Source organism: Falco naumanni, chromosome 5 (assembly GCF_017639655.2).
Source record: "Falco naumanni isolate bFalNau1 chromosome 5, bFalNau1.pat, whole genome shotgun sequence".
Classification (NCBI taxonomy): Eukaryota; Metazoa; Chordata; class Aves; order Falconiformes; family Falconidae; genus Falco; species Falco naumanni.
Genome location: NC_054058.1, coordinates 23,924,050 through 23,951,173, shown reverse-complemented (window position 1 = coordinate 23,951,173; position 27,124 = coordinate 23,924,050). Strand labels below are relative to the sequence as shown.

The 27,124-nt window shown below is 47.2% G+C and overlaps 1 protein-coding gene and 1 long non-coding RNA gene across 5 annotated transcripts in view; both read right to left on the bottom strand.

Moving 5' to 3' along the window:
• CACNA2D4 (calcium voltage-gated channel auxiliary subunit alpha2delta 4) overlaps nt 1-20,587 on the bottom strand; it is a 140,424-nt gene extending 119,837 nt beyond the window's left edge. For all 4 annotated transcript variants that reach the window (XM_040596512.1, XM_040596514.1, XM_040596515.1 and 1 more), the window contains exons 1-7: nt 20,155-20,587; nt 14,763-14,844; nt 6,868-6,984; nt 5,316-5,375; nt 3,561-3,723; nt 1,222-1,353; nt 108-168 (exon numbers count right to left, since the gene is read on the bottom strand). In XM_040596512.1, coding sequence (XP_040452446.1) covers nt 108-168; nt 1,222-1,353; nt 3,561-3,723; nt 5,316-5,375; nt 6,868-6,984; nt 14,763-14,844; nt 20,155-20,261 — 722 coding nt within the window. In that variant the 5' untranslated portion in view covers nt 20,262-20,587. The remainder of the gene's footprint in view (nt 1-107; nt 169-1,221; nt 1,354-3,560; nt 3,724-5,315; nt 5,376-6,867; nt 6,985-14,762; nt 14,845-20,154) is intronic.
• A 1,464-nt stretch (nt 20,588-22,051) lies between these two features.
• On the bottom strand, nt 22,052-22,789 carry LOC121088471. Its single transcript, XR_005827959.1, has 3 exons — nt 22,693-22,789; nt 22,366-22,497; nt 22,052-22,287 (listed from the first exon to the last, which is right to left on the bottom strand). It is a non-coding gene; the product is annotated as an uncharacterized LOC121088471 (long non-coding RNA).
• Nucleotides 22,790-27,124: the final 4,335 nt, after the last annotated feature.

Genomic DNA, 27,124 nt, shown 5'->3' with positions numbered 1-27,124 from the left:
GGAGCAGCATGGGACAGTAACTGCTGATCAGCAATTCACCAAGGTGTCACCTTGGAAAAGGGGAAGAGAGGAAGGCTGCTTTGGCCAAGTTTCTCCAAAACTCTTACCAGCCACGATTCCTGCAGTCAAAGGAGATGACTCCATTCTCATCTGGTAACCACTTTATTCCTGAAGGGAGCAGCAAAAGAAGCAATCAGCTCACACAGACAGGCAGGCATCTGCTCCCCGCTCCCCAGGCACCAGCACTTCTGCTGTTCACTGCTGAGACACAGCTACCCTGCCAGGGCATACAAGTCTGGCCAGCAATAGCAGCAGCTATTCTGCAGAAATACAAGCAGATCTGCGTGGTCTTTGACAGTTCTCCGTGAACTGTCTATTACATTTCTATTTCTATTAAAAAATGTACCCTAGGCATAGTCTGTTCAAATTTGGGGAGCAGTTGCACTTACTTTGAACTTTTTGCACTTTGATGTAGTTCTCAACATCTTTTTCTCCCCAAGGGTGGCTGAGAGCATAAAAAAGCAGCAGCAGTGACAGGGATGTGTCCCAGATTCCCTACTAAAGGCTCTGTTCACAGTCATCTCTGCTTTCCCCTTCCACAACACGTGACAGGTCACAGAACAAGGGCATGCAGCCATCTGACGAAGGGGCCACCAGGCCAAGCTACAACTGCAGAAGATCTCATGGGTTCCTCCGAGCATGGAGCCTCCCTCTTGTGCCATGACCTTATGTGCCGCCTGCGGTTGGCGAGTGGATAACAATTCAGACTGACCAGCTGCATCTGCCATGTGTGGCCTCAGAGATGAAGAGATGCTGTGGCAACCACTGAAAACCACAGGGTAGCATGAGGCAGGGAGCTCTTCTGCAGCCTCCGCACCCTGCCTGTGAGATTTGCAGGTCCTACCATGGTGTTTTGTGAGCTTTTTGGAGGGCAGCCTGCCAGAGGCACACCCCTGCACAGACTCCTCTGGGCTTGCAAGGGCAACGCGCCTGGGGGGCTGGTCCACATGGGAAAAAGGGATTTATGCCTGCAGTGGACACTATTTCTTCAGCCTAACCAGCAACAATCTGTGCATTGAGTATTTTGCTCACTGCATCCTGCCCTTCATGGGGCCATGCTGCCCCCAGCCTTCCCAGACTGGGCTCTTCAATGGCACGGACCCTGTCCTGCAAGGCTACTGCGTTGTGGTCAGAGACTGAAGCTGATCTCTGCTCTTTTACCTGGGTAGAGCCTGAAGAATCCAGTGGAGCTGCCGAAGTACTGCCAGGTCAGCGTGGGATCCCTTTCGAAGTTGTCCACAAAAATAGGATTCAAGGCTTCTGACATGTAAACGCCATTCAGAATGTCAGGGTCTGCGGGGGAAAGAAGAGAAAATGAGGAAAAAAGTGTGCAAAAGAGGGGAGGATACCCACCACCCCCGATGGAGGAGAGGAATGGGAACAAAGGCAACCCCAGGAGGAATGCAGCCTTGTCCAAAGCTTTGACATTGGGCAGAGAATTGGATGCATCATTCACATAAATCCTGGAGGGCAGGTCACCACTGGCCACTACAGGTGACGATCTCAGCTTGGTCATATGCTATTATCCTCATTTCTCCTTCTGACCTTGTCTGCCCTTGGACATTATGTCTGGCTGGAAGAGGCTCCAAGAGACCCAGGAAAACCAGCAAGCTGGTGTGCTGAGCACACTGGCACACCACACAAACAGGACTCAGCTGCTACCTAAGAGGGGCCATGTGGCTGTTTAAGGCAGCTAACTGCCTGATGCACCACTAAGTGGAACAGCCTTTCTACAAAGAGTGCTTAAATTTATGCTAGATGTAATTACCTAAGACAGAGGAGATCTAGGATTTACATACTGTCTCTTTCTCTCTCCCTCCCCTCTTTTCCTTAGCAATTCTTTCTTTTCTTCTTTGTCTGCGCTTTCTTTCACAAAGCCCAGGCTGTCCTCCCTTGCCCCTGATCTCATCAGAAGCACTAGGAAGTTGCCGATTTGCAAGAACTTGTAAGAGGTAGTGTATATTTAGTGTCTTGTTGACTCATTGCCTCAGGAGACCAAACAGAACAGCAGCAATAGAAACAGGGAATTATAAGAAACGGGTCATTGTGGGATTAACTGTATTAACGTTGAAAGGGATGGGGCTTTGACCTACCACTTCCTGTTAGTCACTTTACTAAAGGCAGTTTTGTTCAAAATAGGGGAAAAATTGAACTGGACTCCCCAGTGATGAGACCGAAGTAACTCATGCAGGAAGGGAGCCAGAAGAGTTGTGGAGAGCCAGGCTTGTTGCTGTTTGCAAGAGAGAGAGTGAGTACTGCTGGGCACGGCTCCCAGGAATAGCCCTGGGCATGGAAGCAGTCCTTCTCCTCCTCTTCCTCTTCCATCTCCTGCTCATCCTCCAGCTATAGCCATAGCAGCTGGATGGTTTGTGTCAAGCTGTACAGGCAAGAAATCAGCTAGCTTGGGGAGTGCCTCTCCGCTGCCTCTGACAGTGACCATTTGGCCACCTCGTTCGGTATGCTGCTGTAGCTACCCACAGCCAGCTCTGCTGGTGGTTCTATTGTGAGCAAGATTTCAGTTTCTCCGCTGTGAGACCAGATGGAATTAATTTAAAATCATGAGAGAAATAGAACTCCCTCTATTGTCCCTCTAAATAACATAGCAGTTGTGAACACAGTCACCAGTGCCTGCCCCACCTGGTCCTGAAGATTGTAAATGAGATCCATCCATGAGCGAAGTAATGGTGCTTTTGTTTTCTTGCCAAAACTTATGCAAGGGGAAGAGCTGATGGGGAGGCAGGGAAGAAGCCAGTCCAGGCAGCTTTGAACATTGGCCAAGAAGAATGGTAAACTTAGGACAATTGCAACTGGTGCCTCAGCCTGCAGATGTGGCAGTGTGCTGACCAGCCTGGAGATGGACTGGTTTCTGGTGTGTACCTGGAGTGGTGTGAATGTGCAGGGGGAGAGGACACAGTCTGGGCACAGATGAGGCCATGTAAGCCTTGATGCCTCCCTGGGCTCCTGCAGCTGTCAAGGTGCCAAAGGCTTGCTGAGAATAAAAAATAGCCCAGAAGAGTCATGTCCCAGTAGCAGCTGTGAATTACCCCCAGTCCCCTACTGATATGCTCGCTGGGAATAAAGAGTGTCCCTGTAAGGTGTTAGTGATTTCAACTGAAATCAAGGAGATCCTTGACACCTAAAGACTTTGATAGATCTGGCCCTTTGTGCAGAGTAACAATTGCCAATAAATTCACATCACAGTCTGTTTCACAACATCTTTGGTTGGGCAGATGAGCCCTAGGCAATATACTGCCTGCCTGAAATGGAGGACTGTCCATCATTAGAAGACTTCCAAGAGCAGATTATACCTAAGCCCTTTCACAGTGACAGGCTACAGCACAGACATGACTGTGCCTTGGGACAATACCTTTCCAGCCCTGTTTTCTTTTGTTAGTTTTTTTTGTTGTTGTTGTTCCCATCCTTTCTTTCAGTATTATTACTGGTAATTTCCACAGCAATCTACTAGTAGTGAGGAAGTAGAGGCCAATAGAGGCCATTACCTTTGTTGTAGACGTTGGTGGGAAGCTGGATATCACTGTATGTTGTGTTCACCAGCAGGTTATTGAAATGCTCATTTGGCTCCAAAATGAATTCATCTCCAAGATCCACGTAATTGTCATTTTCATCCTTCTCATTAATCAGGACAGAGTTATAGTAATCAAACTGTTGAAGATGACAATGGAAAAGAGAAAGGCAATAAGAGAGAATAAGACAATTACTAGTACTGCCTGAAAAAAGCCACTCTAATAAAAAAGGGACATCTGGAGAATTCAGGTTTCAAATAGGATCAAGACGAGCAGCAAACAAGAGCCATTACCAACTGAAAAGTGCTAAGCTGCCCAAATGGTGGTTTCTGCCCAGTTTCTTATTGTCAGGTGGCCACGTGACTGAAAGGGTGATCATAACCAAGAGCAGAAGAGCTACCTGAGAGCAAAGGGACACAATAGCAGACTCCTGTGGTCCCTCAGAGCTATTTAAGCAACTAGCCAGGGAGGTGGAGTGTCTCACTGGGTCCGGCTCCCAGGTTTGCTACAGGACATGCAGATGCTGACCTTACTTGCCCTGTCTCTACAGCTGTTGTTTACTAGAGTTAACTCCTGATGCACATCCAGCCAGGATTATCCCCTCACTCTGTCACTCCAAGCAGCCGGCACTCGTCAAGAGCAAAGGATAGAGCAGAAGGTGCTCAAAGACAACACAGTTTTTTCCCTACAAAGGCCATCAGGCATTTAGCATCTACAGTCACTTTAGTATCTTCAGGACACTCTCCACCCTCGGGTAACAGATAATCTTCAGATGTGTTGGTTGACTTTATCCGAGGGCAGACGTTATTTAAAGATTTATGTTCAAGCACTAACCGCACTCAAGGGAGTGTGAATTGTGGCTGTGAATACAGTCATGTACCTCAACTCACCCATGACCCTTACTCTGACTGCAGCTGACCCAGATAGCACGCCTGTAATGTGATTCTTAAATAAAGAGGTAGGAGAGGTGAAATTGGTATCTAGCTTGATTTCAAAAAGCATTTTCATTTCCACTCTTTCCTAGAGTGGAGAGATGTACTTGCAGGGGTAGCCTGCACTTCTGCTAAGACCTCTGTGCTTGTACTGTGGACAGCAGACTTCCTTCATCAGAGTTTTCACTCCAGTTCCCTTTACCAGCAATAATTCCATAGCTTGGCTACAACAAACAGTTATTAACAGAGAGCCAATTATCCAAATTGCGTGGCAGCACCAAACTTTCACCTAATGGGAAGTCCTGGCGAGTGTGTGTCTGCAAGGGCAGAGAAAAGCCGGGAGCTGTTGAGAAAGAGGGTGAGAAACTCAGCTCATTGGGATTAACGGTTTGCTGTGGGTATGGGTAACAACATCCTCCTCACTGCTCACACACTCAACTGTCAGCTCATTTTCCAGTCAAGTAACCCACAAAGCACCAGCTAATTTGCGCTAACACATCACATAATGACAGTGTTGGTGCAGTAAATGTAATGCCAATAACATCATGCAGCCCAATGTCTACCCAAATCCTTCGCCTCCCAGAGCCATAGGGACTGATCTCCTTGGTGTTACTAGGTTTGGGATCTGCCAAGGGAGTCTCTTTCTTCTACTAGTTTCTAGACAAGCTGAGCATCCTGAAGACAAGGAAACTCCTAACCTGTCCAGGAACCTGAGGTGGCTAAGTGCAGCTAAGCCTGCCTTTGGCTAGTCTCTCTGAGGATGCGTGATATATTTTGTTACTGACTGGGATAAACTTACCTCCAGTGAGGAGTTGTACTCATGGTTCAGATCTGCATCTTCTGCTGCTTCCACCAACCTCTAATGCAAGCACACAGAAAGAAAGATGAGAGGGTGCTGTGGAAAGCCCCCCAGAAGCTCTTTCTGCTGTATCAGCCATTCACACATTTAGTGAAAAGACACACGACTGCCTCCTTCACCATAACGCAGAATCACGGGGCTATAAACTTCCCTCTTACTCTCCTTTTCTGCTGACCTGTCATTCTGTGCTGTAGCTTTACAGCTTGGAAGGTATATTCACAGCTATTTATTGCCAAGTATATTCACACCTACTTACTCCAGAGTCCCTACTAAACCCCCAAACAATCTTAGATATCACAGGACATATACAAAGAGAAACATGTCCATTTAGAGAAACAACAGCCAGAGATTTAATTTCATTTTCCATGAGCCCTTCCAAAAAGCCATGGGAAAGGCATTTCAGACCCAGCCTGTTGTCAGAATCTCATCAAAGGAAAAGGTCTTGTGGGAGTCTCAGTCTGGTATTGTTACCAAGACAAAGACCATGACTTTATTTTGTAAATGGCTTGGTGATGCTGCAGCCATTTATAAGCTCTTACCATTTATGGAAGGCAATATAACCAACTAGTATTCTTCACTGTGGTGCTTCAGGGCACTAATTCTCAACTGGTACAGACTGGGAAGGAATCCAGCTAAACATGCACATGTTTTCAGAGTTGCACAATCAGTGACAGTCTCAGCAAAACTACTTTTTGCTCCTTCACAAAGGATAAGGCAATCCAAACACTGGAAGAGTCTGGCTATGAATTTAATGTTATGGGCCAAAGCTCTGGGTCTGAATATGCCCACATTTCACTTTGAGATTCAAATGATGTGTTTCTGGATGACTTTTCCACATTAGACCTGTTAAACAGTCAAGGCTCTGTGACTACAGAAATATGCTTTTCATAGTGGGTAAATATAAGGGAATACGATAGAACCTTAGATGCAAGAAGTAAGAGGGGCCATAACGATTACCTGCTCTGATCTCCAACACAGCAACAGCTAAAGACTTCTTGTCACCTCCTCCACACTTCCCCATGTACACAGCTGGAAATCCAAGTGCCTTCCTTGTGGCTCATGTTCAGGGGCTACAGAAATTTCCCTTGAGCCACACACGCAGCTGAGACAAGCTACTAGTCTTCAATGGCCAGAGCGCAGGACGAAGTTTATTTTCACTTGTGAGAATTTTTTTTTCTCTTTAAACAGCTCTTTTCTGCTAAAGGAGTGTTCCTTCCCCGATATTTATTCCTAGGCTTTGTTTTTATCTTATTTCCTACTTTGGGCTGAGGGAGAAGCCAGCGTTCCCTTGTCTGAACGCCCACATCCTCCCACCAGTGTCTACTTAAAGCTCAGAGTGAGCAGCCAGCTGCACCATCAGGCATTTGGTTGGGCAAGGAAGTCCTCATGCAACCTCTGCGCCCACACACTCCTGGTACAGGCAGGAGGCCTGCACTTACTGCACCAGGGCTGACAGAAGAGGACTTCCTTCCCATAGCCCCTGTGGTCATACCTCAACGGCTTCGACCTTCCTACGGAGCATGCTTTCCATCTGCTCTGAGAACTTCTTCACCAGCTCCAAGCCATCCACCTCTTTGATCTTCAGAGTTGGCTCCACATCTTTGTACTTCTACCCAAAGGAAAGCAGAAAATCCTGCTGAGCAGGAGGCTTATAAGGAGAGGGGTCAATCTATTATTGTTAGCTGGGTATTGTCTTTGGTGAAGAAAGATGTGTTGAAAGAACTGGTCTCATTTATCGCCTTCTCCCATCTTTGTCTTTCCTCCCTTTTCACACCATAGTTCGGGTGTGTGCAGATCACTGGCCATAACACAAAACATTTTGACTGAGCAACTGATCCAGTTGTGAACTTGTGAATGCTGAAAACAGCAATGTACCTGAAGCTACAAGTAAGTGAGAAGCAGAATGCTGCCTTGGAAAAATACACATTGTACGTACATCCGTAGTAACATTATACAGGTGATCCTCCCTCTCTGCTCTGCCCTGGTGAGGCTGCACCTGGAGTGCTGTGTCCAGTTCTGGGCTCCCCAGTTCAAGAAAGACAGGGAACTGCTGGAGAGGGTCCAGCAGAGAGCTATGGAGATGACTGGGAGACTGGAGCATCCCCTTTATGAGGAAAGGCTGAGAGAGCTGGGCCTGCGTAGCCTAGAAAAGAAAAGGCTGAGAGGGGATCTTATCAGTGTATACAACTATCTTAAGGTTGGGTGTCAAGAGGATGGGGCCAGGCTCTTTTCAGTGGTGCCCAGCGACAGGACAAGGGGCAACGGGCCCAAACTTCAACACGGGAAGTTCCATCTGAACATGAGGAAAAACTTCTTTACTTTGGGGGTGACAGAGCACTGGTACAGGCTGCCCAGTCTTCTTTTTTGGAGACATTCAAAACCCATCTGGACGTGATTCTGTGGAACCTGCTTTACAAGAACCCACTTTAGCAGGGGGTTGGACTAGATGATCCCCAGAGGTCCCTTCCAACCCTGACCATTCTGTGATTGTATGCATCACATACCTGAAATTTGCTTAAGCCAGAGGGAAGGTCAAGCTGTATGAAGCTGTATGCTGTCATGACATTGCCTCCTATGTCACGTGTGCTCTGGGGCACTAGTGGAGAGATGTCATGCTAGTGCATGTCCTGTCCTCCCACCGTGACATCTGACCTGTAGGGTAACTTGTCAGGTCTGCAGCAGGAAGGGTCTGCTCAGCGCTTAGGTGGGAGACAGCCAAAGGAAAGGTCAGCAAGACAGTTATGATGCTACTTATTCAGCATGCATGAGCATGCTTTAGACCAAGAGCACCACAGAGACGATTCCCAGAAACTAGGAATTATGAGCATGGCTGCTTAGGGATTCCTCCACTGAGAGAGATGCCATAATGAGGAGTGTCTGGATCTGACAGCCTTAGAGATACCAGTTTCTTCTGGCTACATTTCATATAATCTAGGCATTAAAAATCTGAGAGTACTCCCAAACTGGGTAACTGTTATCTACTTCCCTCTATCAGCCCTTTCAAGACTGGATACAACAGCCTTTATTTCTTCTTTTCAAAAAATCCCAAAGCTAACAGAGATAGGCAGAAAGACAGAGTAAAAAAAAAAACAAAACTGCAGAAGGATGCAATAGCATTAACCTCGTTCAGAAAAGACAGACCCTTATCTCCCCAGCAATGGGGAAACACGAAGGCAACTGATTGAATTTCCCTGGTCCCTCATCATCATTTCTCTCTGCAGTGTATACACATCCCCTCCATCTTCATGTTTATTAGCATCATAACAGCAATCTCAGCCAGAACTGGACTTCTTATGCTGATACAGAATGAGGTGGTGGAAAGGGTAAGAGGATGGCAGAAGCTTTAGTGGCACTTCTGAATTAGAATAAGGTGGGGGCGCGGGAGTGGGTGGGGAGAGGATTTTGCGTGTCTTTAGAGTGAGTGAGTGAGGCTCCTTTTGTTCAAAAGAAACTCATTGACCATCCGGGAGGGCAGCTGAGCACAGACGGAGTAAGAAATGCCTTGAGGATGGGGCAGGCTGAGGAGGTCAGACAGAAATAGCAGCATCATCCAGCCTGCGGCAGGCATAGCGGGGAGGCTGCTCGCTCTGTCTGGCGTGATTAACAGCGAGGGTTTTACTGGATTAAAAATGCGAGGCCTCGCATCCCCTCTGCTGCGTCTGGGTAGCTGGGGCGGGCAGGGGAGGAGGAGAGGGAGGAAGAGGAGGAGGAGATGGGGTTGAGCATGAAGGTTAGTGTAACCATGCTGCCAAAAGAGGGATGCGCAACAGCAACCCCCCAACTGAAGTCCCTGGCTGCTGACGAGACTGCAGCGCACATCCCAGCTGGTGCCTGTCCCATTTAACTCCATGTCATGCTTTCATCAGGAGGGAAGTGATCTCTGCCAGGCTAGGCTTTAATCAGGCCCTCCTCGGGGGGAGGAGGGTAATCTCTCCCAGTAAAGCTAGTGAAGGGGGGGACCACATCAGCACAGGCAAGCAGGCGCTTTACAAAGTGACCTGCTGTCAATTACCTTGGGTCACATCTTGAATTAAAAAGAACAGGGCTCTTTACCTCTCAATTATTTTTTAATGTGCTTTTGACACATTGACAAGTAGATGTTAATAGGGTATAAGTAACCATGAGCGATCATGAGCAGTCTGCTAATACCGAACACACATCTCAGCCCAAGGAACTAGCCAGAGCTGGGAAGAGAAAAAAAAAAACAACAGAAAACAACCCCAAACCACCAAACAAATAACCCAAAAAACTTTCTGCATTTTCAGTTGGCTGCGAGGAATACACCAGGTTTGAGTTCAGATCCCCTTTTAGCTTTTTGCTACAAACAATCCAGCAAACCATTCTGTATCTGTATTCCTACCACTAAAATTTCCTGCTATTAATGAATTTTCACGGCAAGAGTTCCTAAAGGCAGGCAACAGAGTAGTTAGTACCTGTGATTTCAATACTGTTACCAGACACCATGGCTGAAAGTACGCAGCATATGTCAACACAGGTGCTTATAGGCAGCCAAGATTAACCTGCCCAACCTGAGTTTAGGGTTCAGGTCATCAGATCATTATGATTTACAGAACAGGAATCAGCGACAGGCTTAGGAGAACTGGCTGAAAGGATCTGATGTTGAAAAGGGGCCACATTGTTAACTCTCATCTAACAGAAAATCTTTTCACATTCATCTAGTACTTAGTATTCCCTTAAAACAGCAGGAGCAATTAATTAAGATTCGCCTTCTGCAGTGATGGGGGTGGTGATTTAAAAGTAGAATATCCAGGATCCAGTATCCTAAATTTTATCTGTGAATAGAGATATGTCACCAAATATATTTTCTTGGTCCCAACTCCCTGAAACTTGGCCCATTGAAGTACACAGTGTTGCATTACTCACTGCTAGTGAAGTTATATTAAGAGTGTGAAAGACATTCCTTTCATCTTCACCTAGGAAAATGTCTTGACTGCACTTCTTGATTTTGTCTGTTCTTTGCTATGTAGTTATTTGTATTGTCTTCTAGCAATTACATAGCTGGAACCAAGCCCTGCTGTCCTTTCTCAGCCCTATCCACCGCAGAAGACAATGGGCACCTCAGCTACAGAAGGAAGCAGGAGGCAATTCTCAGAAATACTTATGAGTCCTTAACACAGTAGGAGAAAAATCAGGTTTTGGGTCTGCTGAAGATGGTGGTGTTTCTGTCACTTGAAGGCAAGCCCTGAGAAGCACAGAACCACCATGGTATCCTCCTGGCATGGCTGTCATTGGTGGTCCCAGGTCTTTGGTGGCTGCCAGGCTAACTGCAGCAGCACAACTGTGACAAACAGACCGAATAAGCCACAGGCTGAAACCTTCTGTTCCTTAGCTCTGGACAGATGCTACTGCCCTCCCCCTATTCAGCCTTTTGCATTGTCTCTTTACTCCAGCAGTATTGCCTTCAGCTGTCCTAGACCCCAGCCAGCATTTTAATACAGACCCATTATCTGAGCCAGGTTTAAGTGTGCAAGCTTATCTTAAACTCTGCTGCATAATAGTCAAGAGAACAGACTGAATGCTTCGGCCATCAAACCAAAGCCACTCTTCAGCTTTTGCTACCTCTGTGAGGTTTGATTTGATGATATCCTGACTGCCTGGGACTTTCTCAAAGCTCTCTGATCCAGGGTAAGAACCTGCCCTTGTGGATTCAAGAGATGTCTACTCGTTCACCAGGTCTCTGGGAACAATAAAACCTGGTAAGAAATTGACTGGGTTTGCAACATGTCCTGGTTTCAGCTGGGATAGAGTTAATTTTCTTCTTCGTAGCTGGTGCAGTGCTGTGTTTTTGGATTTGGTGTGAGAATGATGTTGGTAACAGATGTTTTTAGTTGCTGCTGGGTAATGTTTATACTAACTCAAGGGCTTTTCAGTTTCTCAGGCCCTGACAGCAAAAAGGCTGGAGGGATACAAGAAACTGGGAGGGGACACAGCCAGGGCAGCTGACCTAAACTAGCCAAAGGGATATTCCATACCACAGAATGTCATGCTCGGTATATAAAGCTGGAGGGAGTTGGCTGACACCTGCCAATTGCTGCTCAGGGACTGGCTGGGCATCAGTCAGCAGGTGGTGAGGGACTGTATTGTGCATCACTTGTTCCCTTTTCTCCCTTCCCTTTGGATTTTATTCCTCTCCCTTTCTCCCTCCTTTTCATTATAATAATATTTGTTACTATTATAACCTTTTTCTCTCCTCTTTTATTTTATTCTAATGATGAAATTGTCTTTATCTCAACCCTCGAGTTTTACCTTCCTTCCCAATTCTCCCCCCCGTCCCTCTGTCGGGGGTGGTGGAAATGCACGAGTGAGTGGCTTTGTGGTACTCAGTTGCTGGCTGGGGTTAAACCACAACACAACATGATAATATGGTTCTTCTAGGGGAAACAAACAAAAACCAAGAAGAAAACCAAACAAACTCAAAGCCACAAAAGGAAGTTTATGCTAAATATTAAAGAGAAGGTTTACATGGAAAATATTCAGTAACAAAGCAACAATATCTAGTTACTTCAAGTCTATTAGGCACAAGGGAGACATGAAGTAAAATATGAAAGGTGCTGTTATCTCTCAGTTTGTATTTCCTTGAAGGCAAAATACACATAGACTCAAATGAGCACCAAGGAAAGAACTGTCTGGGCCCCTTCTGCTGGTCTGTACTTACTCATGCCCACAGAGAGGTATTTCATGTGAAAAAGAGGCGATGGCCCAAAAAGAGGAAGGTGTCTGGGGAGCAGATGTGTTTGGATTTCCAGACGTCAGTGTATCTGGCTCCCCAGGCCTGACTTGTCTGCAGTCTGCACCAGTGTGGTGATCTACATAAAGCTATTTCGGGTCTGCCAAGGTGCATCTCATGGGGCATGAAAATGTTGCCTGTTAGTAAAAGCTTTGTCTTCATCCTCCTGCAGCTGTCCTGCAGCAGCGCTGTCAGGGATGCAGGGGAAGCCTTCCAGGATGGTCCCTGTTTTGAGATTTGAGAGAAGGTGTCTGACCCAATGCTTGCTAAAGAAATGGAGGCCAAGAGAAGTACTGAAGAAGTGGGTGCTGGGCTGGTCCTCCTCTGTTTCCTTAGTCCCAGGGAAATAAGGGGAAATGAAAAAGCTCAAGAAGTGGGATCTGAGGGTTAAAAGGTAAACCTGAGCTCTTTAAACTGCTTAAGTAAAGTTAAGACAGGGCAGGACATGCATTTAGAAGATGACTCTTTACTGGAGTGTTAACAGAGCAAGGTTGGATCAAGCTCATCTGTACCCCCTTATACAGTGGTGATAGTGACTCACTGAAGGACATTTTCCCTCTTGAGTCATGGGTGACACTGTCCCCCACTCAGGTGTGTCCAAAAGCTGTGCAAAGCATGATCAGTCTGTGCTGCATCCAGGCCTTGACACATGCAAGGGCAAACCAGACACCTTCCCCTGCCCAGGAACAAAACCATGTGGATGTGGACTGGGGCAGGCAAGTGCAATTATTCTATAAGGCTGTCAGACCGCCAGGGAAACATAGCTCTGCCTTAACTCCCCATGACATGAATGCTAGATTGAATCTGGTTACATTCAGGCTTCTTTTTAATCAGAAATTATTTTTCTTTGTTTCCAGTGAATTAAACCAAAAGCTGATTTTTTTTTCAGGTTCTGGTTGCCATGACTCTCATTTTTAGTGGCACTACACTAGCATCTGCAGGTCTCATATAACCCCTGCCCCAGAGAGATCAAGATCCCGAGAGACAAAACATGTAGTGTGGACAGAAGAACGTGAAATGATCTGGTGCAAGATCTCCAGAGGGCCAACACGGCACGGCTGTCTTGACATCCACCTCAGCGCCACATCTGCTATCCTTGGCCTTCATTGTTAACTTTCACAACACTGGTACTTTCAATCTAACCCATGTTCTCCCTAGTCCCCCTGGCTTTTGGACCTTAAGGAACATGAACTCCCTTAATCCATTAGTAGAAACAGCCACAGAAGCAGTGCAAGTTGCCTGTGTTGAAGCACCCCTATACAGCATCAGGCAGAGATACCTCACAGTCAAATAACCCCAGTCTATCTCCTGCCCACTGGAGCTCCAGCACTCACCAGAGGTGCCTTAGCATGACACTTTGCCTCTGGCAGTTATTGCTTGAGGACTCCGTGGAAGAATAGACAATGCAGAAACGTCATCAAAACTGGTAAAAGCCAAACTTTTGCCTGCATGTATGCAGCCCACCACAGCTGCCTCATGAAGTATCTGTATCAGGGCTGACAGTTTTTTATTGCATGGTGGCACATTCCTCCTAAGAAGCGCTGATGATCAGTATAGACCTTTATGATGGATGCTGAAGGCTTTTCTTGGCCAAGCCTAGCGAAGGTGATGCTGCAGGAGATGCTCCCTTAGTCATGACAGAAAACAGCACTGTGAGGGGAGGGAAACTGAGGGCTCAGCAGCAAGGCAAGGCAGATGATACCCAGATCCTTTTGTTTGCACTGGGATATGGATGTTACTACTAATACGAGGACAGAAATTGGACACCCAGAAGGCCTGAGAGACAATGCATGTCTTGTATTGAGAAGAACCAGAGAAAGAGTAAAGAAAAGGAACTGGACAGCCACATGAGGTAGAGGGGCAAGTGCACCCCTTCAGATGCACTCAGCAGCCACCAGGACCCTTGAGCAGTACTTAGGAGGTGCTGGTCCACACAACCCTGCTGCTGCAATGCAGAGTTCTTCAAGCTTGAAAGAGAAGCAGCCATTCACCTCTGACTTCAGGAATCGAGGTAACCGGGCAACTTTTCTACAGCTGCAAATAGGACCATTTATTTAAAGCCCCTGGAGCTACACCCTTTCATGCTGTTAGAGTTCAGTGCAACAGTGCCTATCGTTTGATGACCAGGCCACGCAGAGCTCTGCACCTCTGAAGGATCACAACTTCCAGAGCACCTGCCTCAGAGACCCTGTTCAAAGCGGAATGTTAAAGGCACAGTTGGAAGAATTTATTTGTGACTGGAAGGAGACAGATGAGGAAGTAGAAAGGAGCAAGAGTGCCAGCTGGAGAGCTGCAGGAGGGGATGATGGGGTGACAATGAGCAGGTGAGTGATGAGAAGGAGGAGAGGGACTGATATGCACTTAGAAAATGAGGGGAAACTTGAGGAGTACTGTTAAAAAGTATTTTTTAAAAATGGGACAATTTAGGTGGTGTTTGGTCATGCTAATGAGAGCAGGAAAGGCATTAGATGGATCCCCCTCCCCAGTTCATGGAGAATGGCCACAGGGCATCACTGCTTATGGGTATGAACCTGCACGGTTTTGAAGGTTAGTTGGAGACCTGCGTGTTTGGCTTTTTTCCACCCCAGGGGGAAACCTTGAAGGGCTACGTAAGGAGATGACCCGCAGCTTTTGCCTACCTTCTGCAACAGGAGAGAGCCTGAATACTTAGTCACAACGGAGTACAGCTCCCCACTGAAGGCATCTGCCCAAGACTTCACACTAAAAAGAGGAAAAAAAAGAAAATCAGTGTTAATAATTCAAAGTCAGCAGAACTGCTTACTTCTTCAGACAGGGAAAAACTCCATCTTCCTGAGTACAAAACCCTTCCACCTGCCCTGTATTTCTCTAAGCCACTGCAGGGACCATGGCAGTGCTTCCTCCCCAGACTGCTAGCCAGACAAACAGTAAGGCAGGAGGCAAGCACTGCTCTTAGACACCCTGTCCGGGACACTGGACAACAAGGAGAAACACTGGGTTCTGCTCGTCTCAATCATTATGTTTTGACTCAGAGTGGAATTTGTCTTGCCTAACTTTAGAGGTACAGAAGTTGTACATTTGGTCTTCGATTATCATCTGGTTTCCTCTACTGTTAGCAAAGTGAAATAAATAGCTCTCTGCAGACATCTATTTGTCTTCACTGACTGCAGACGGAGCCTGGGGTGAAGGACTAGACACCTAATGTCAAGATTGCTGAGGAGAAATAAGTGTCAGACCTGAACAAAGTTGTCAGGATTCACCCCTTGCCTTCAGTTCCTAGACCTGCGTGGGGCAGAGACTAACAAGCCAGACTAATTCACTGCTCTCAGTGGAGATGTTATGGCTTGATAACACCAGAGTAGCTTATGCACCTCATCATTGTAAAACACTACTCACATTTGTGCCATCTTGTAAATAATTGATGATAGCAATACCACATGGAGAACATAAGGATGTTGAAGAGCAGCCTGAACAGCGAGCCATCCAAATCAAAATAGATGGCTCTCATAACTGACAGAGCACTTCATCAGAAATCTGTTACATGATTCACATTAGGCAGTTCCACCTACATGCAGTTCCTTCTACAAGGATTAACTTAGGAGAGATTTATTTAATGGAATAAATGGGTTTCTTCACTTACCAAAATACACTACTTATTTATGGGGTGCAGAATCTTACCTATGGCTTCCAGTAGATTTCTTCCAGTCCTAACAGACTTCAGGGCCTAATTTCTCAGTGCATTGCACCAGTTTTGTAGCAGAATAATACACCACGTAGAGCTGAGCTCTGGAGTAAAGCCAGCACAGCAATGGTGGAATAATCACAACAGCTAACTTTAGCCTAGGAAAGCCTGTTTAGGGCCCCCTCTTGCAAACAGGGACAGATAGGCAGCTATAGCAGATGATTTGGAGCATACATAAGGCTTCTGCTCCTAACTGTACCTCTCTCCACTGTCCATACAAGGAGTGTAATGAAAGAGTGGGTGCCTTTGTTAATCACTGCTTAATTGACAACAGGGCATCCATTTCTAACCACTGAGTGTGATCTAGCACCAGTTGAATGCAATAAGAATGAGATTTCCTCTTTCTTTCTCTCTCTCTTTTTTTTTTTTTTTCCCTGGGGGGTGGGGGGGGGGGGTGTTTTGTTGGGGTTTTTTTGGCCATTGTGCTCTGCATTTTATTTTGACAGCCAGAGTTTTTATCTTTACATTTCATTCTTAGAGAAGAAAGAATGTAGTTATTTGCTAGGAGACCAGGATTTATTGCCCCATATCAAAGTTATTCTAGCAAGCCTAGAATAAAAGAGGAAACCAGAAACAGGAACCCCATGGGATGCTTGCCTGTTTGTTGTAGTGACTAACACATTCCCTGAGGTATGAGGATCAACATTTAACTCAATGCCCATCTGCTGCTGCTGGTTTTCTGACTTTTATGTACGAGATGATTTGTGCTGATATTAACTAATATTCTCCAGTCTCCTCATCTTTTACTGTAGAAAGTGAGAACCTAAACATGAAGTTTGGGATAGTAATTTTAGCAGGGAGGTTTATGTTTACCCCATTTCCCTCCCTTAGAAATGAGGTGCACATGATCTCGCTCTTTCTGTTTTGTGTCGTGTCCATGGCCATGTGTGCGCTCCTGTTCCTTCCAGCACTCATCATTTTTCAACACAGCAGGGTGGAAGATTCTTTGATATTAATTTCTAACTAGTGGGTGTGGCTGGGCAGCTTCTGCAGAAAGATGCTCTTATTGAGGTAAAAGGTCCTCGGTACTAACTTAGCAACCATCAGTCAGCAGAGAAGCCAGCCACAGGCAGCTTCACAGAAGCCCCAGCCCTGCTGCTTGTGGATCTGCTCATTTGTGTAGTCCTTAAGTCCAGCATGACTTGGGATTCTCCGCTTTCATAAAAACAGGAAAAAAGAAGGTGGGTTTTTAGCCTTTGAGGCTGTGGCAAAAGAAGCTGAAATGTATGAACGCTGAAACTTCCAGTAACAGCTGAAGTCAAGGAGAGAAAAGGTCGGGGCTTGTGTAATTTTGCAATTGCTACGTGGGTGCCCTGTGTGTCAGGCGCTCCCCTGGGAGGGCTCTCCCAGCCCGCCTGGGGCAGCAGCTGCTCCAGCTTGGCAGTGGACATCTCTGCTGGTCTGAAATCGGAGCAGGAAGGAGGCACAGAGGAAGGGGGAGCAGAGAGAGGGCCAGAGGCTCACATCTTTGGAGTGCTGGTTGGAAAGTTAGGGGGCACAGAAAGGTCCCGAAGCCCTGTGTGACAGGGCTGAGGAGCGAGTAATTAAAAATACATGGTGGTGTTCCAGGGAATTTGAAAAGAAGGCAGGTGAAGAGGCAGAAACACACTGTCATTTGCATATTTAAAAGACAATTTTTTGCCAGGGAAGGGAGTGACCTTAGAGTACTGGGAAATTAAGGGCAGCCTGCCGAATTTAAATAGGTTTCCTTCTTTTCTTTGTAAACAAGTGAGAGAAAAGATCAGCCTAAAATTCATCAGGTTGCAGAGAAATTTCATCTAAGGTTGCTGGCTTTGTGAACTTAGAAACTGATGTACAGAGGCAACAGGGACAGCCTGAAGAGGCTCCTCTTCACCTCTCCCACCATCATTTCCTGATGGTTCCAGTACCCCAGGAAGCAAAGGCCGAGCAGCCATTCCCAAATCTTCACTATCCTCACAGCTGCAAGCACTCCTGCCTGTGCCGTGGCTAGCTGATGAGAAGAGTGGTGGCCAGGAGGGAGGAGGAGGTAGTTTTCATGCTGAACTTGCCCCCCCAGAAGCATTGCTAGTAACTGATTGAGCAGATTTTTGCACCAGTGGGTTAAAGCTGAGTGAGCTTTGCAAAGACGTGAATGAGGTGGCGATGAACTGGGCATGCTGCAGCAAAGCCAGACGTGACTTGGGGAGCAGCTCAGCCTCACCTGGCCTTGTGTCACTTAACTGTAATTGAACCCAGCTGGTGTTTCAAAGGCTGGTCCCACAGGATGTCCCACAGGCACTCCCAGAATGTCCCTGTGTAATCTATGGAGCAGGTCCCTTTTCTTCTGATTTACTCCCTTTGGTCCTCTGGCCAATGTATTCTTCTACTGAAATTTCATTTCAAAAGGGCAGCTTTTGAGTTTTAGTTAAATTCATGAATGGATTTGAAACATCAAGGTTCAATTCAGCTGTTGGTCTAGTTTTGGTACCAGGGGAGAAAAGTGGGGGTTTTTTTATTGTTTATTCTTCATTCTTGCACATGACAAAGTTCCAAATTGTGCAAAGTGATGTAACTCTTTTCTCAGTAGTAAAGGGCTATCACATTATAACCAAACACATCAGAAAAGGATTTGGTCAGAGATTGCCTGCCTGTAATCCCTGCACTTGCATGCAGTGGTGAAAACAGCAGAAAGGACAGGCTGGCTCCTTAGTGCCACAGATTTCAAGGCCAAAAGGTATTTCTGCGCAGTATTTACACTGGGCATGGAAAGTTGATTTTTATTTTGTGTGGTTTGAAATTATCACAAGTCAGATTTTATGCTGTGAAACTTCTGTGTCCTTTTTGTGAAACCCAAATCAGAAGCACTTTCCTGAGGAAGGGCTTGATAGTGCAGCCAAGAATAAAACGGGTGGCAAAGTTTCCTGAGATCCTGCTGGATAAAGTCAGCACAACTCTTGGTAGTCATGTGGGCTGTAATGGTGAGCACATCTGCAAGGGTCTTATTGGCAATTTTTGAATGTATAACATTTTTTCAATCTCAGGAAAGGGCTTGAGCTGACTTCAGTTGATGTATCAGACATATCTCCTGCTGAAACTGAATGGCAGTGTTGTCTTTTCTCCAGACCAAGCCACTGTCCTGCATAGACAGCTCCAGAGAATCTGCCTCACAACAACTTTTACCAACTGTGGTGCTGACATTTTTACTCCTTAACTTGACTAAATCAGCTTAACAAGGTGAAGTTTTTATAAACTAGGTTTGCTGAGAGCTGTTAGCCTGCTGGTCAGCTGCTTGGAGATGCCACGCTGCTCGTGGGGAGCTTTCCAGTAGTGCCCATGCCAGAGGAGCTGCTCGTGCAGACCAACACGCACATGGGCACGGGTGCCCTGCAAACCCACATCCAAAAAGGTGCATCAAGATTCCCTGCATGTGCACTAGCACTTGAACCCAAATGCAGTGCATGCACAAAACGTGGCTGTGCTTTGTATTGCAGGTGACCTTTTCATTCCTATGCTCCAGAGCTCTGGGAAGGGCTATTACGCCCTGTGTAGTGAGGTGGAGCAGGAACAAGCAAGAAAAGGTGCTGTGGCCTCTTTCCCCTATCTCGCCGCCCCCACCAACATCCCCTGATGTCCACACACATGAATAAATGTGTGTGTGTATTACCCAGGCTGTGTATGTGCACACCAAGGCTTTTTTTCAGCCATCAGTGTACCAGTAAGGGATCAGAGCTCTGGAGCTGCAAACCTTGCACTGCACAATCTGGATCTCATGTGTGTTGAAGAGATGCACCTTTGTTTGCTCAAACACCCCGTGTGTATGCCTCCCACTGCCAGATCCTGATGAGTGCTACGCATCTCTGGGGTGTCCCTGGTGCCAGCAGTGTCTGCTGGAGCCACTCTGCTAAACTGGGGAGCTGCTAACCTGAGGCTGCTTTACATCTGCCTCCATGGCTGAATCTCCACAAGTTGCATCAGTGATGGGGTTTTATGAACATGTCTTTAAATTGGTTTTGCCTTCTGCTACCCAGTGCATTAAGCAGAGCATTAATAGATGACAAAGTGCTTAAATAAATGAGTATCGTTGCTATGCTTGATGAACAGGGAAAATGAGGCATTGCATCCACGCTGGTCCTGGGAACAGAATCTGAGGCTCCCATGCCCATGTCCTCTCCCAGGAGCTATTGCCGCTATCATAAGGGAATGTCACCTGCCCTGCAATGACGTGCCCCTCCAGAGGAGCCTGCACCCGCAGTGCCTGCCACCACCGGGGAGGCACTCCCACCCACGTGCCCATGGCATTGCCCACTTCACAGCACAAATGCCCCACGCAGAGAGAGGGAAACACTTACATCTCCAGCGGGATCTTCGTCTGGGCCCTGGCAGAGGGCAGGAGGCAGAAGAGCCAAAGCGTCATCCATGGGAAAGCCCAGGGCCCCATCCTCCACGTGCCAACCATCAGCAAGGGGACCGGCCGGTGGGGTGCGGGGGTTCTCTGCCCTTCCTGCTGCCCCGGGGGGGGTCCCACACAGCCCCCGCCATGCTGCCGGGCTGGGCACTCTGCTGCTGTGGGGCCGAGCCCCGGGTGACCCCGGTTGCCTCTGCCCCAGGAACGTCGCTTCTGCTGCCGGGTGCTGTCAGGGCTCTCCAGTGCAGGGCGGGCGGCCAAAAACCTGCCGCAGACCCTTGCCGGTGGGCACCCACGGGTGCGGTGTGTCTCCGTGGCCCGAGGAGCAGCCGTGCCGGGAGGGAGCTCCGTGCCGGGAGCCGCAGCAGCTACGTAATCCCCCGCCAGCCCCTTAATCCCCTCGCCAAGCAGCAGCGGCCACAGATTTAGGGAAGTGGAGTGGGATAAAATCACCCAGGATTACTCTGATTCCTGAAGACAGGTCTTGGCTTCTCCAGCCAGAGGTCAGGCCATGCCTGCTTTAAAGGGGGCGCATCCACACCCTTGAAATTTCCCCCCCACCCCTGACCTTTGATCTCCGTGAGCAGAGCCCCCCTGCCGCGCTGCAGGACACCAGTGGGTTGCTCCTGCAGGTGGCCCCAGCACCATCACCTCCCCTCTGGGTACCTGAGGTTGGGACCAGGAGCGTGGGGTGCATGGCAGGCTCCTGCAGGCACCAGCGGGTTCGTGCCATGCCTCCGCTTGGCGCTGAGGTTTGCACAGGACCGATGAGGCTGGGCAGAGCCGGCACCTTGGCAGCATCCAGCCCAGGTCCTGGCGAGGTGCTCATCCTCCAGGCCATGAGTGGGGACCTCCCACAGGTAAGAGGAGAGGAGGGAAAATGGGCAGTGGGAAGCAAAGATGGCATGAAAAAAATTACTCTGCTGGTTTAAACTGGGCATCTCCTAACGTGAGTGATTATTTATTAATAGTCAAATCTTTCCATTTGGGCAACATTCAATTGAGATTGCCATCCTTTCATCTGTGTCTGGAGACCAATGAATCAAAGGAGCCCAATGGCTGAACTTGATGAATAGTAGCAAGTAGCAAACTGCACACACAGATGAGGGGCCTGCTATATAAGCTCATTATCGTCACAAGAAGTATGAATTATAAATAACTACAGATATGTCAGTGGAAAGATTATAGATGACTAGAGTGACCTGTTGAACAGTTTGACTCCATGGCAATGAATTACCCCATTTATTAGAATATCTTACAATCATCTTCTGCATGTTTACAAATGCCTTATTTAATACAAAATGCAAGGCCACGCTAGGTCGTTAGGTTTCTTGTAAAGATGTGGAGGAGGAAACTGGATGTCAAAGCACTGAAGTAAAACTAAGGCATGTATTACAGATGTGCCACTGAGTGTTGCATTGGTGCCTGTTGTAGTTTTAATTCCAGCTGCCAACTAACCATGCAGGCACTCTCTCACTCCCCCCTGGTGGGATGGGGGAGAGAATTACAAGAGTAAAAGTGAGAAAACTCATAGGTTGAGGTAAAGACAGTTTAATAAGTAAAGCAAAAGCCGTGCATGCAAGCAAAGCAAAGCAAGGAATTCATTCACCGCTTCCCGTGGGCAGGCAGGTGTTCAGCCACCGCCAGGAAAGCAGGGATCCATCAGGTGTGACAGTTACTTGGGGAGACAAATCGCCATCACTCTGAACTTCCCCCCTTCCTCCTTCTCCCCCAGCTTTATGTGCTGAGCATGACGTTGTGTGGCGTGGAATATCCCTTTGGTCACTTGGGGTCAGCTGTCCCGGCTGTGTCCGCTCCCAGCTCCTTGTGCCCCCCCAGCCCGCTCGCTGGAGGGTGGCTGAGAGGCAGAAGAGCCCTTGGCTCTGTGCGAGCGCGGCGCAGCAGTATCTAAAACATCCCTTACATTATCAACACTGTTTCCAGCACAAATCCAAAACACAGCCCCATACCAGCTACTGTGAAGAAAATTAACTCTATCCCAGCCAAAACCAGCACAGCTGCTCATCAGATGGGGTAACAGAAGTGGCAGAGGAAGTACAGAGAAGGGAACAAACCCCTGAAACATGGAATAGAGGTTAAATTACAAGACGAAGAGGCTGAAGGCCTGGGGTAAGCAATTACAGGAATAACTCACCTCAGGATAGGATGGTGTCATCTTTTATTACAATCTTTACTCCAGACTGAGCATCATTTTGAAAGTTATGATCTTCTCCAAGCAGAGGTTGTAGGCCTGAAGGGCTGAAATTTCCAGATGATGTTCTTAAGTCTGTGCAAAGGGTTACACAGGAAGGTTGAAATGGTTCTTTATGACCTTAAAATCTACAAAAAATCAATTTCTACACACACAAACACTCTAGAGGCAGTCCCTTCAGGGTACTACATAGCAGTACAGCAAATGCCATGGGCAGCATATGGAGGCAACAGGCGGAGCAGATCTGGATGTCAGCAACACATTTCTCACCTGGCCAAAATGTGCTATGGTGGCTCTCGCCCCTAAGAGGGGCACTTACAGACCTAGATGGCTCCAGGGGGAATCTGGAGGTGAGGGCAATGCAGAGGAATGTCCTCCCGCCCCCCCCCCCCCCCCCCGAAATGCTCAGTGCAGAGAAGGGATGCAGCATGCTGCCCATGGGAACAGAAGGAGCTGATTGCCCTTCCCCTGACTCCGGGTTCACACTGCTGGGACCAGGGGCTGGGCTTCTGCTGCCTCCTCCTTCCTCTGCAGCCTGAAAAGAGAAGATTGCTCTTAGCAGAGCTAGAAAGACTGACCACTAAGGTCTCGTTTCTCCATGTTTACCAGGATTAAAAATGAGGGGTAGCGCCCAGGGTGGCAGGCTTCCCTGTCTGGATACTTCAGGGAAGAGATGATAAAAATTCATCTTCTGAAAAAAAGCTGAAATGGGGTCTGAAGGCAGGAGAATCAATATTTTAGATAGTATTTTTTCTCTACATTTCTCTACATGCATAAAGCAGCATCAAATAGTTATTGTGAGTGATTTTTGCAGGATCTTTTCACTAACCCTTCCAGCCACTGCGTGCTATTTGCAGCTGGGACCCAGTTTAATCCAGATGGGTTCTAGCGAGAGCTCGTGGTGTGCTTGGAAAACCCTGAAACACTGATAGAAAAGGCAATGAGACAGCAACATGCTGAACTGGGGGATCCAAATCCCTTTATTTGGACTTATCTCATTTACTGGCTATATCACACTTAACCCCTTAATGGTCTAAACTTGCAAGGGACTGAGATTTGAAGATGAAATGAAAATAGCACGGAAAACTGAAACCCCCCAGGTGACTAGAGGTCCCTTAATGGGATTAGTGTGCATCCAGTTACTTATGCAGAGCTCATTCACGACAGTGTGTGAGCACAGTGGGAGCATGGAGAGGAGAAAAACGATGGCAGGATTTGACTGGGAAAAAAAAAATCCTATGATAAAGAATGAAAGTAGACACCTAACAAGGAGGAAGAATTTACATCTACAAGAGATACGGGGTGAGTGAGTACAGCACATTAGAGCTAAATTTTCAAAACCATGGGGCAATAAAAAGTGTGATTTTGTGCTGTATTCACAGGCAGGGGGAAGATTTACCAGCTCTATTTGTTTCTGGTTTGACTAGACCCTGAGTTCAGTTTGGATTATGTTGTTATGAGAATATACTGGCAAATGTCAAGACAGCCAAAGAACAAATATAATCAAAACAGTGGTGTAAGCAGTGTATGAGGAGAGTTTATTAAAGATGGTGGAAATCCTCATTTGTTTAATGCATTCATGTGGTGACCCTGACGTGGAAATGCCTGAGCAGACTAACATGCAGTCTTACGGTGGGATAAATATAAGGACAACGGGGCAAAATGAAGAAAGGGGAACTCTACACTAGAGCAACAGAGAAAGCCGATAAGAAAGATGTGCTGTGCATGGCACAACCTCTTGAGGCAACCTCTCTCCATGCAGTACTGGTCAATAAGGCACATTTTGTGGAAGTCAAGTGTCTCTTTATCAGAAAGCCAGCTGGAACAGAGGATGTGGCAACAATCTTGAACACAGCAAAGAGAAGAGTATGCAGCTTCGTGGAGATGAAGAGCAGATGGGAGAGTGTCTCAGCCTCCTCAAGCATCAAGCTCCTTGTGATACTACTCCTATTGCCAGGAGGTTTACTGAGCTGAAACTAGTCACCAGAGACACTTCTTCCCCCTGGCACCCGTAGTACTCATCTCCCAGCTGGCCCATGTGGTGAGACCTATTTTCTAGGTACTTTGAGGCAGTGTCTTAGGGCCCACATGGAGTGAGCATCAGGGTCCTTTTTGCACTATAGATATTAGGACTGGGGAAGCGGTTGCAAGACATCAGCACTGACTTGTTCTTCATTCTGGAGACACCAGGATCTTGCTGCGTGCCTGCCACCACTGCATACCTCAAAGCAAGTCTTTGCTCCATCATGATCCTGAACTTATAACATAATCACTTAATAAGAATAACTTGTTTTGATTTTGAATAACTTAAAACAAGGCACAATGGGAATAAACTACGTGGTTCACAGGACATGCCTTGATCTGAGATAATAATCTTGTGCCTCTTATTATCTCTTGGCAGGACTCCTTAGGAAGGCATCTGGGTACAAAAGCTCCTTTCTATCCTGGTCAAACGTTCTGCTTGTGAAACTGCACTCTTAACAGTGTTTGGGCTTGTGTCCTTTTCAGGAGATATGAGGACAATGTCTCTGGGCTGAATAGGTTTACCCATTCCTCGATGTGGTTTGAAAAACAGTCGTGCAGTGTTTTGCCAATACTAGAGAATCTGATCTCCCTGTCCTGGCAGCTGCCAGGAGGAGGGGGCCCTTGCCAGAAGCAGCGATGGAAAAGTACTTTTAGTCATGGTTTTACTGGCTGGTCATGCAAATCTCTTCTGATCAGGTTTCAGTGCTGTGGAGGGTTAGCACTCACAAGCTGAGTTTGCAGAGGTGCGGATTTAATAGCTGAGCAGGGACAGGGAAAAGGGCTGCAGGCTCGCTTCTGCATGAGTGCTGATGCTGCATGCAGGCCCTGGCTGGGGGCAGGGGGGTGTCCCCGCAGCTGAGTACTACCTTCCCTCCCCGTTTAGTCACACTGGGGCCTGTGCAATACCAGATGAGCTCTGGGAAGCCTCAACACAACAGGGAGATGCTGTTGGAGCTGGGCTGGCCACACGGCTGGCGGCATGCCTGGGAGCTGGGAAGTTTGGGTTGGTGAGACCGGAAAGATCTGCAGCGCTGGGTGGTGCTGGGTGAGCACAGCCCCTTTGATTGACCCTTTCTCATCACAGCCATTGTGGGAAAATGCTAGCTCCCTCACTCCCAGGTGTGGTTTGGATTAAATTAGCTGCTTTTAACACCATCTGGGTGCAGAGGAAACGTTTGATACAGTCTGAAGCTGTGCGTGGAAGGGTTCTCTGCCATCTGAGACCAGGCTGATGAGTGCCAGTGGTTGCAAGGAGACCCTGATGTGACTCCACAGAGGAGGCACACAAAAGTCTGTTTACCATGGGAAGGAAACTAATACCTCACTATGATCTCTGTAGAGCAGGAGAGATTCACCCCTAGCATGACACAAGGGGGATATACAGGTAGAACAACTGACATGTAGGCAGACTTTCTTAATTTCAGGTTGACTCAGATGTAGTGAAGAATGGATGAATACCCAGCCTGCAGAGCATCATCAGATGTCAGCAGGATGGCTTGGACCAAATGTGTCCTTCTAGATGCCACATTACAGCCAGCTGCTCTGTAAATATCTGCCTGCAGACTCAGTCTTCTGTGAGCCGCATGTTCTCCCTGTTGTTTATAGAAGCAGCCACACAGGTGTCATATTAATTAATGCCTTCGGCTGGTTACTTTGTCTTTTTTCCTTTCTATTTTTTTCCACAGCTCTGCTCTAAATTTAGATTTGTTTAAATACTCCAAGAAGAAACTAGCTTTTTTTTTTTTTTTTTTTTTTTTTTTTTTTCTAGCAGCATGTTAAACCCTCATCAGGCAGAGCATTCTGAGCAGCAGGAAATTTATGGCATGGAGGGAGACACCAAGGGAGAGCAGAAGGCACAGGAAACAAGCAGCAGCGAAGCATCTTCCCAACACCTCTGAAGACAAGGCTAGAAAAAGAAGAAAGAAAAAGGAAAAGTAATTGAAAGCAGATGTTCAGTTTGGGCACTGTGAGCTGATTGCAGCTTTCCTGGATGCTGTCACAAAAGCACCCTGAGTAAAAGTTAACTCCATCCTTATCTTTCCACTCCCAAAGGGTTAAACTTAATCTTTTCCATTTCAAGTCCACATGATTTGAAGGAACTTGATTAGGAGGAAGGGAACCCTCATTATAAAAGAGATTGAAGCCTTTTGTGATAAGGTGGTTGCACTTGGAACAGCTTTTTTGAGAAAGTAGGCTTTGCTTCATGGGGAGCCCCAGGAATTGTGGTGCATCGTGACTAAATAAATTATGTCACTTATGCTGCTAATCTCCACAGCTACAAAGACACTTGACTCTGTACGTGTCTAGCAACATCTTTTATGTTGCAAAATCCTTCATATTAAATGCCTGATGCAATGGCCCTATTCAGAGGACATGCTACAAGTACCTCCTTTTCTCCACTCAGTGTGTTAGTAAGGATTCAGGATTTTGCAGGGTTATCAGGACAGAGGTATTTGGGCCAAATTAGGGTTGCTGTAGCGTGGCTGGGCTAGAAAGAAGGAAGGTCCCTCCTCCCATGTGTTCCCCTGTCAGGGTCAGTAGATGTGGAGGGTGCAGAGAGGAGTTACTTGCCTACATGGTCTGATGTTACTGCCTCACCTATTTGCTGAAATCCTGATGAGGATTTATTGGGTAACAGTTGTGGGGTGCTTTGGAAATACAGGGTGCTCTCTAATTC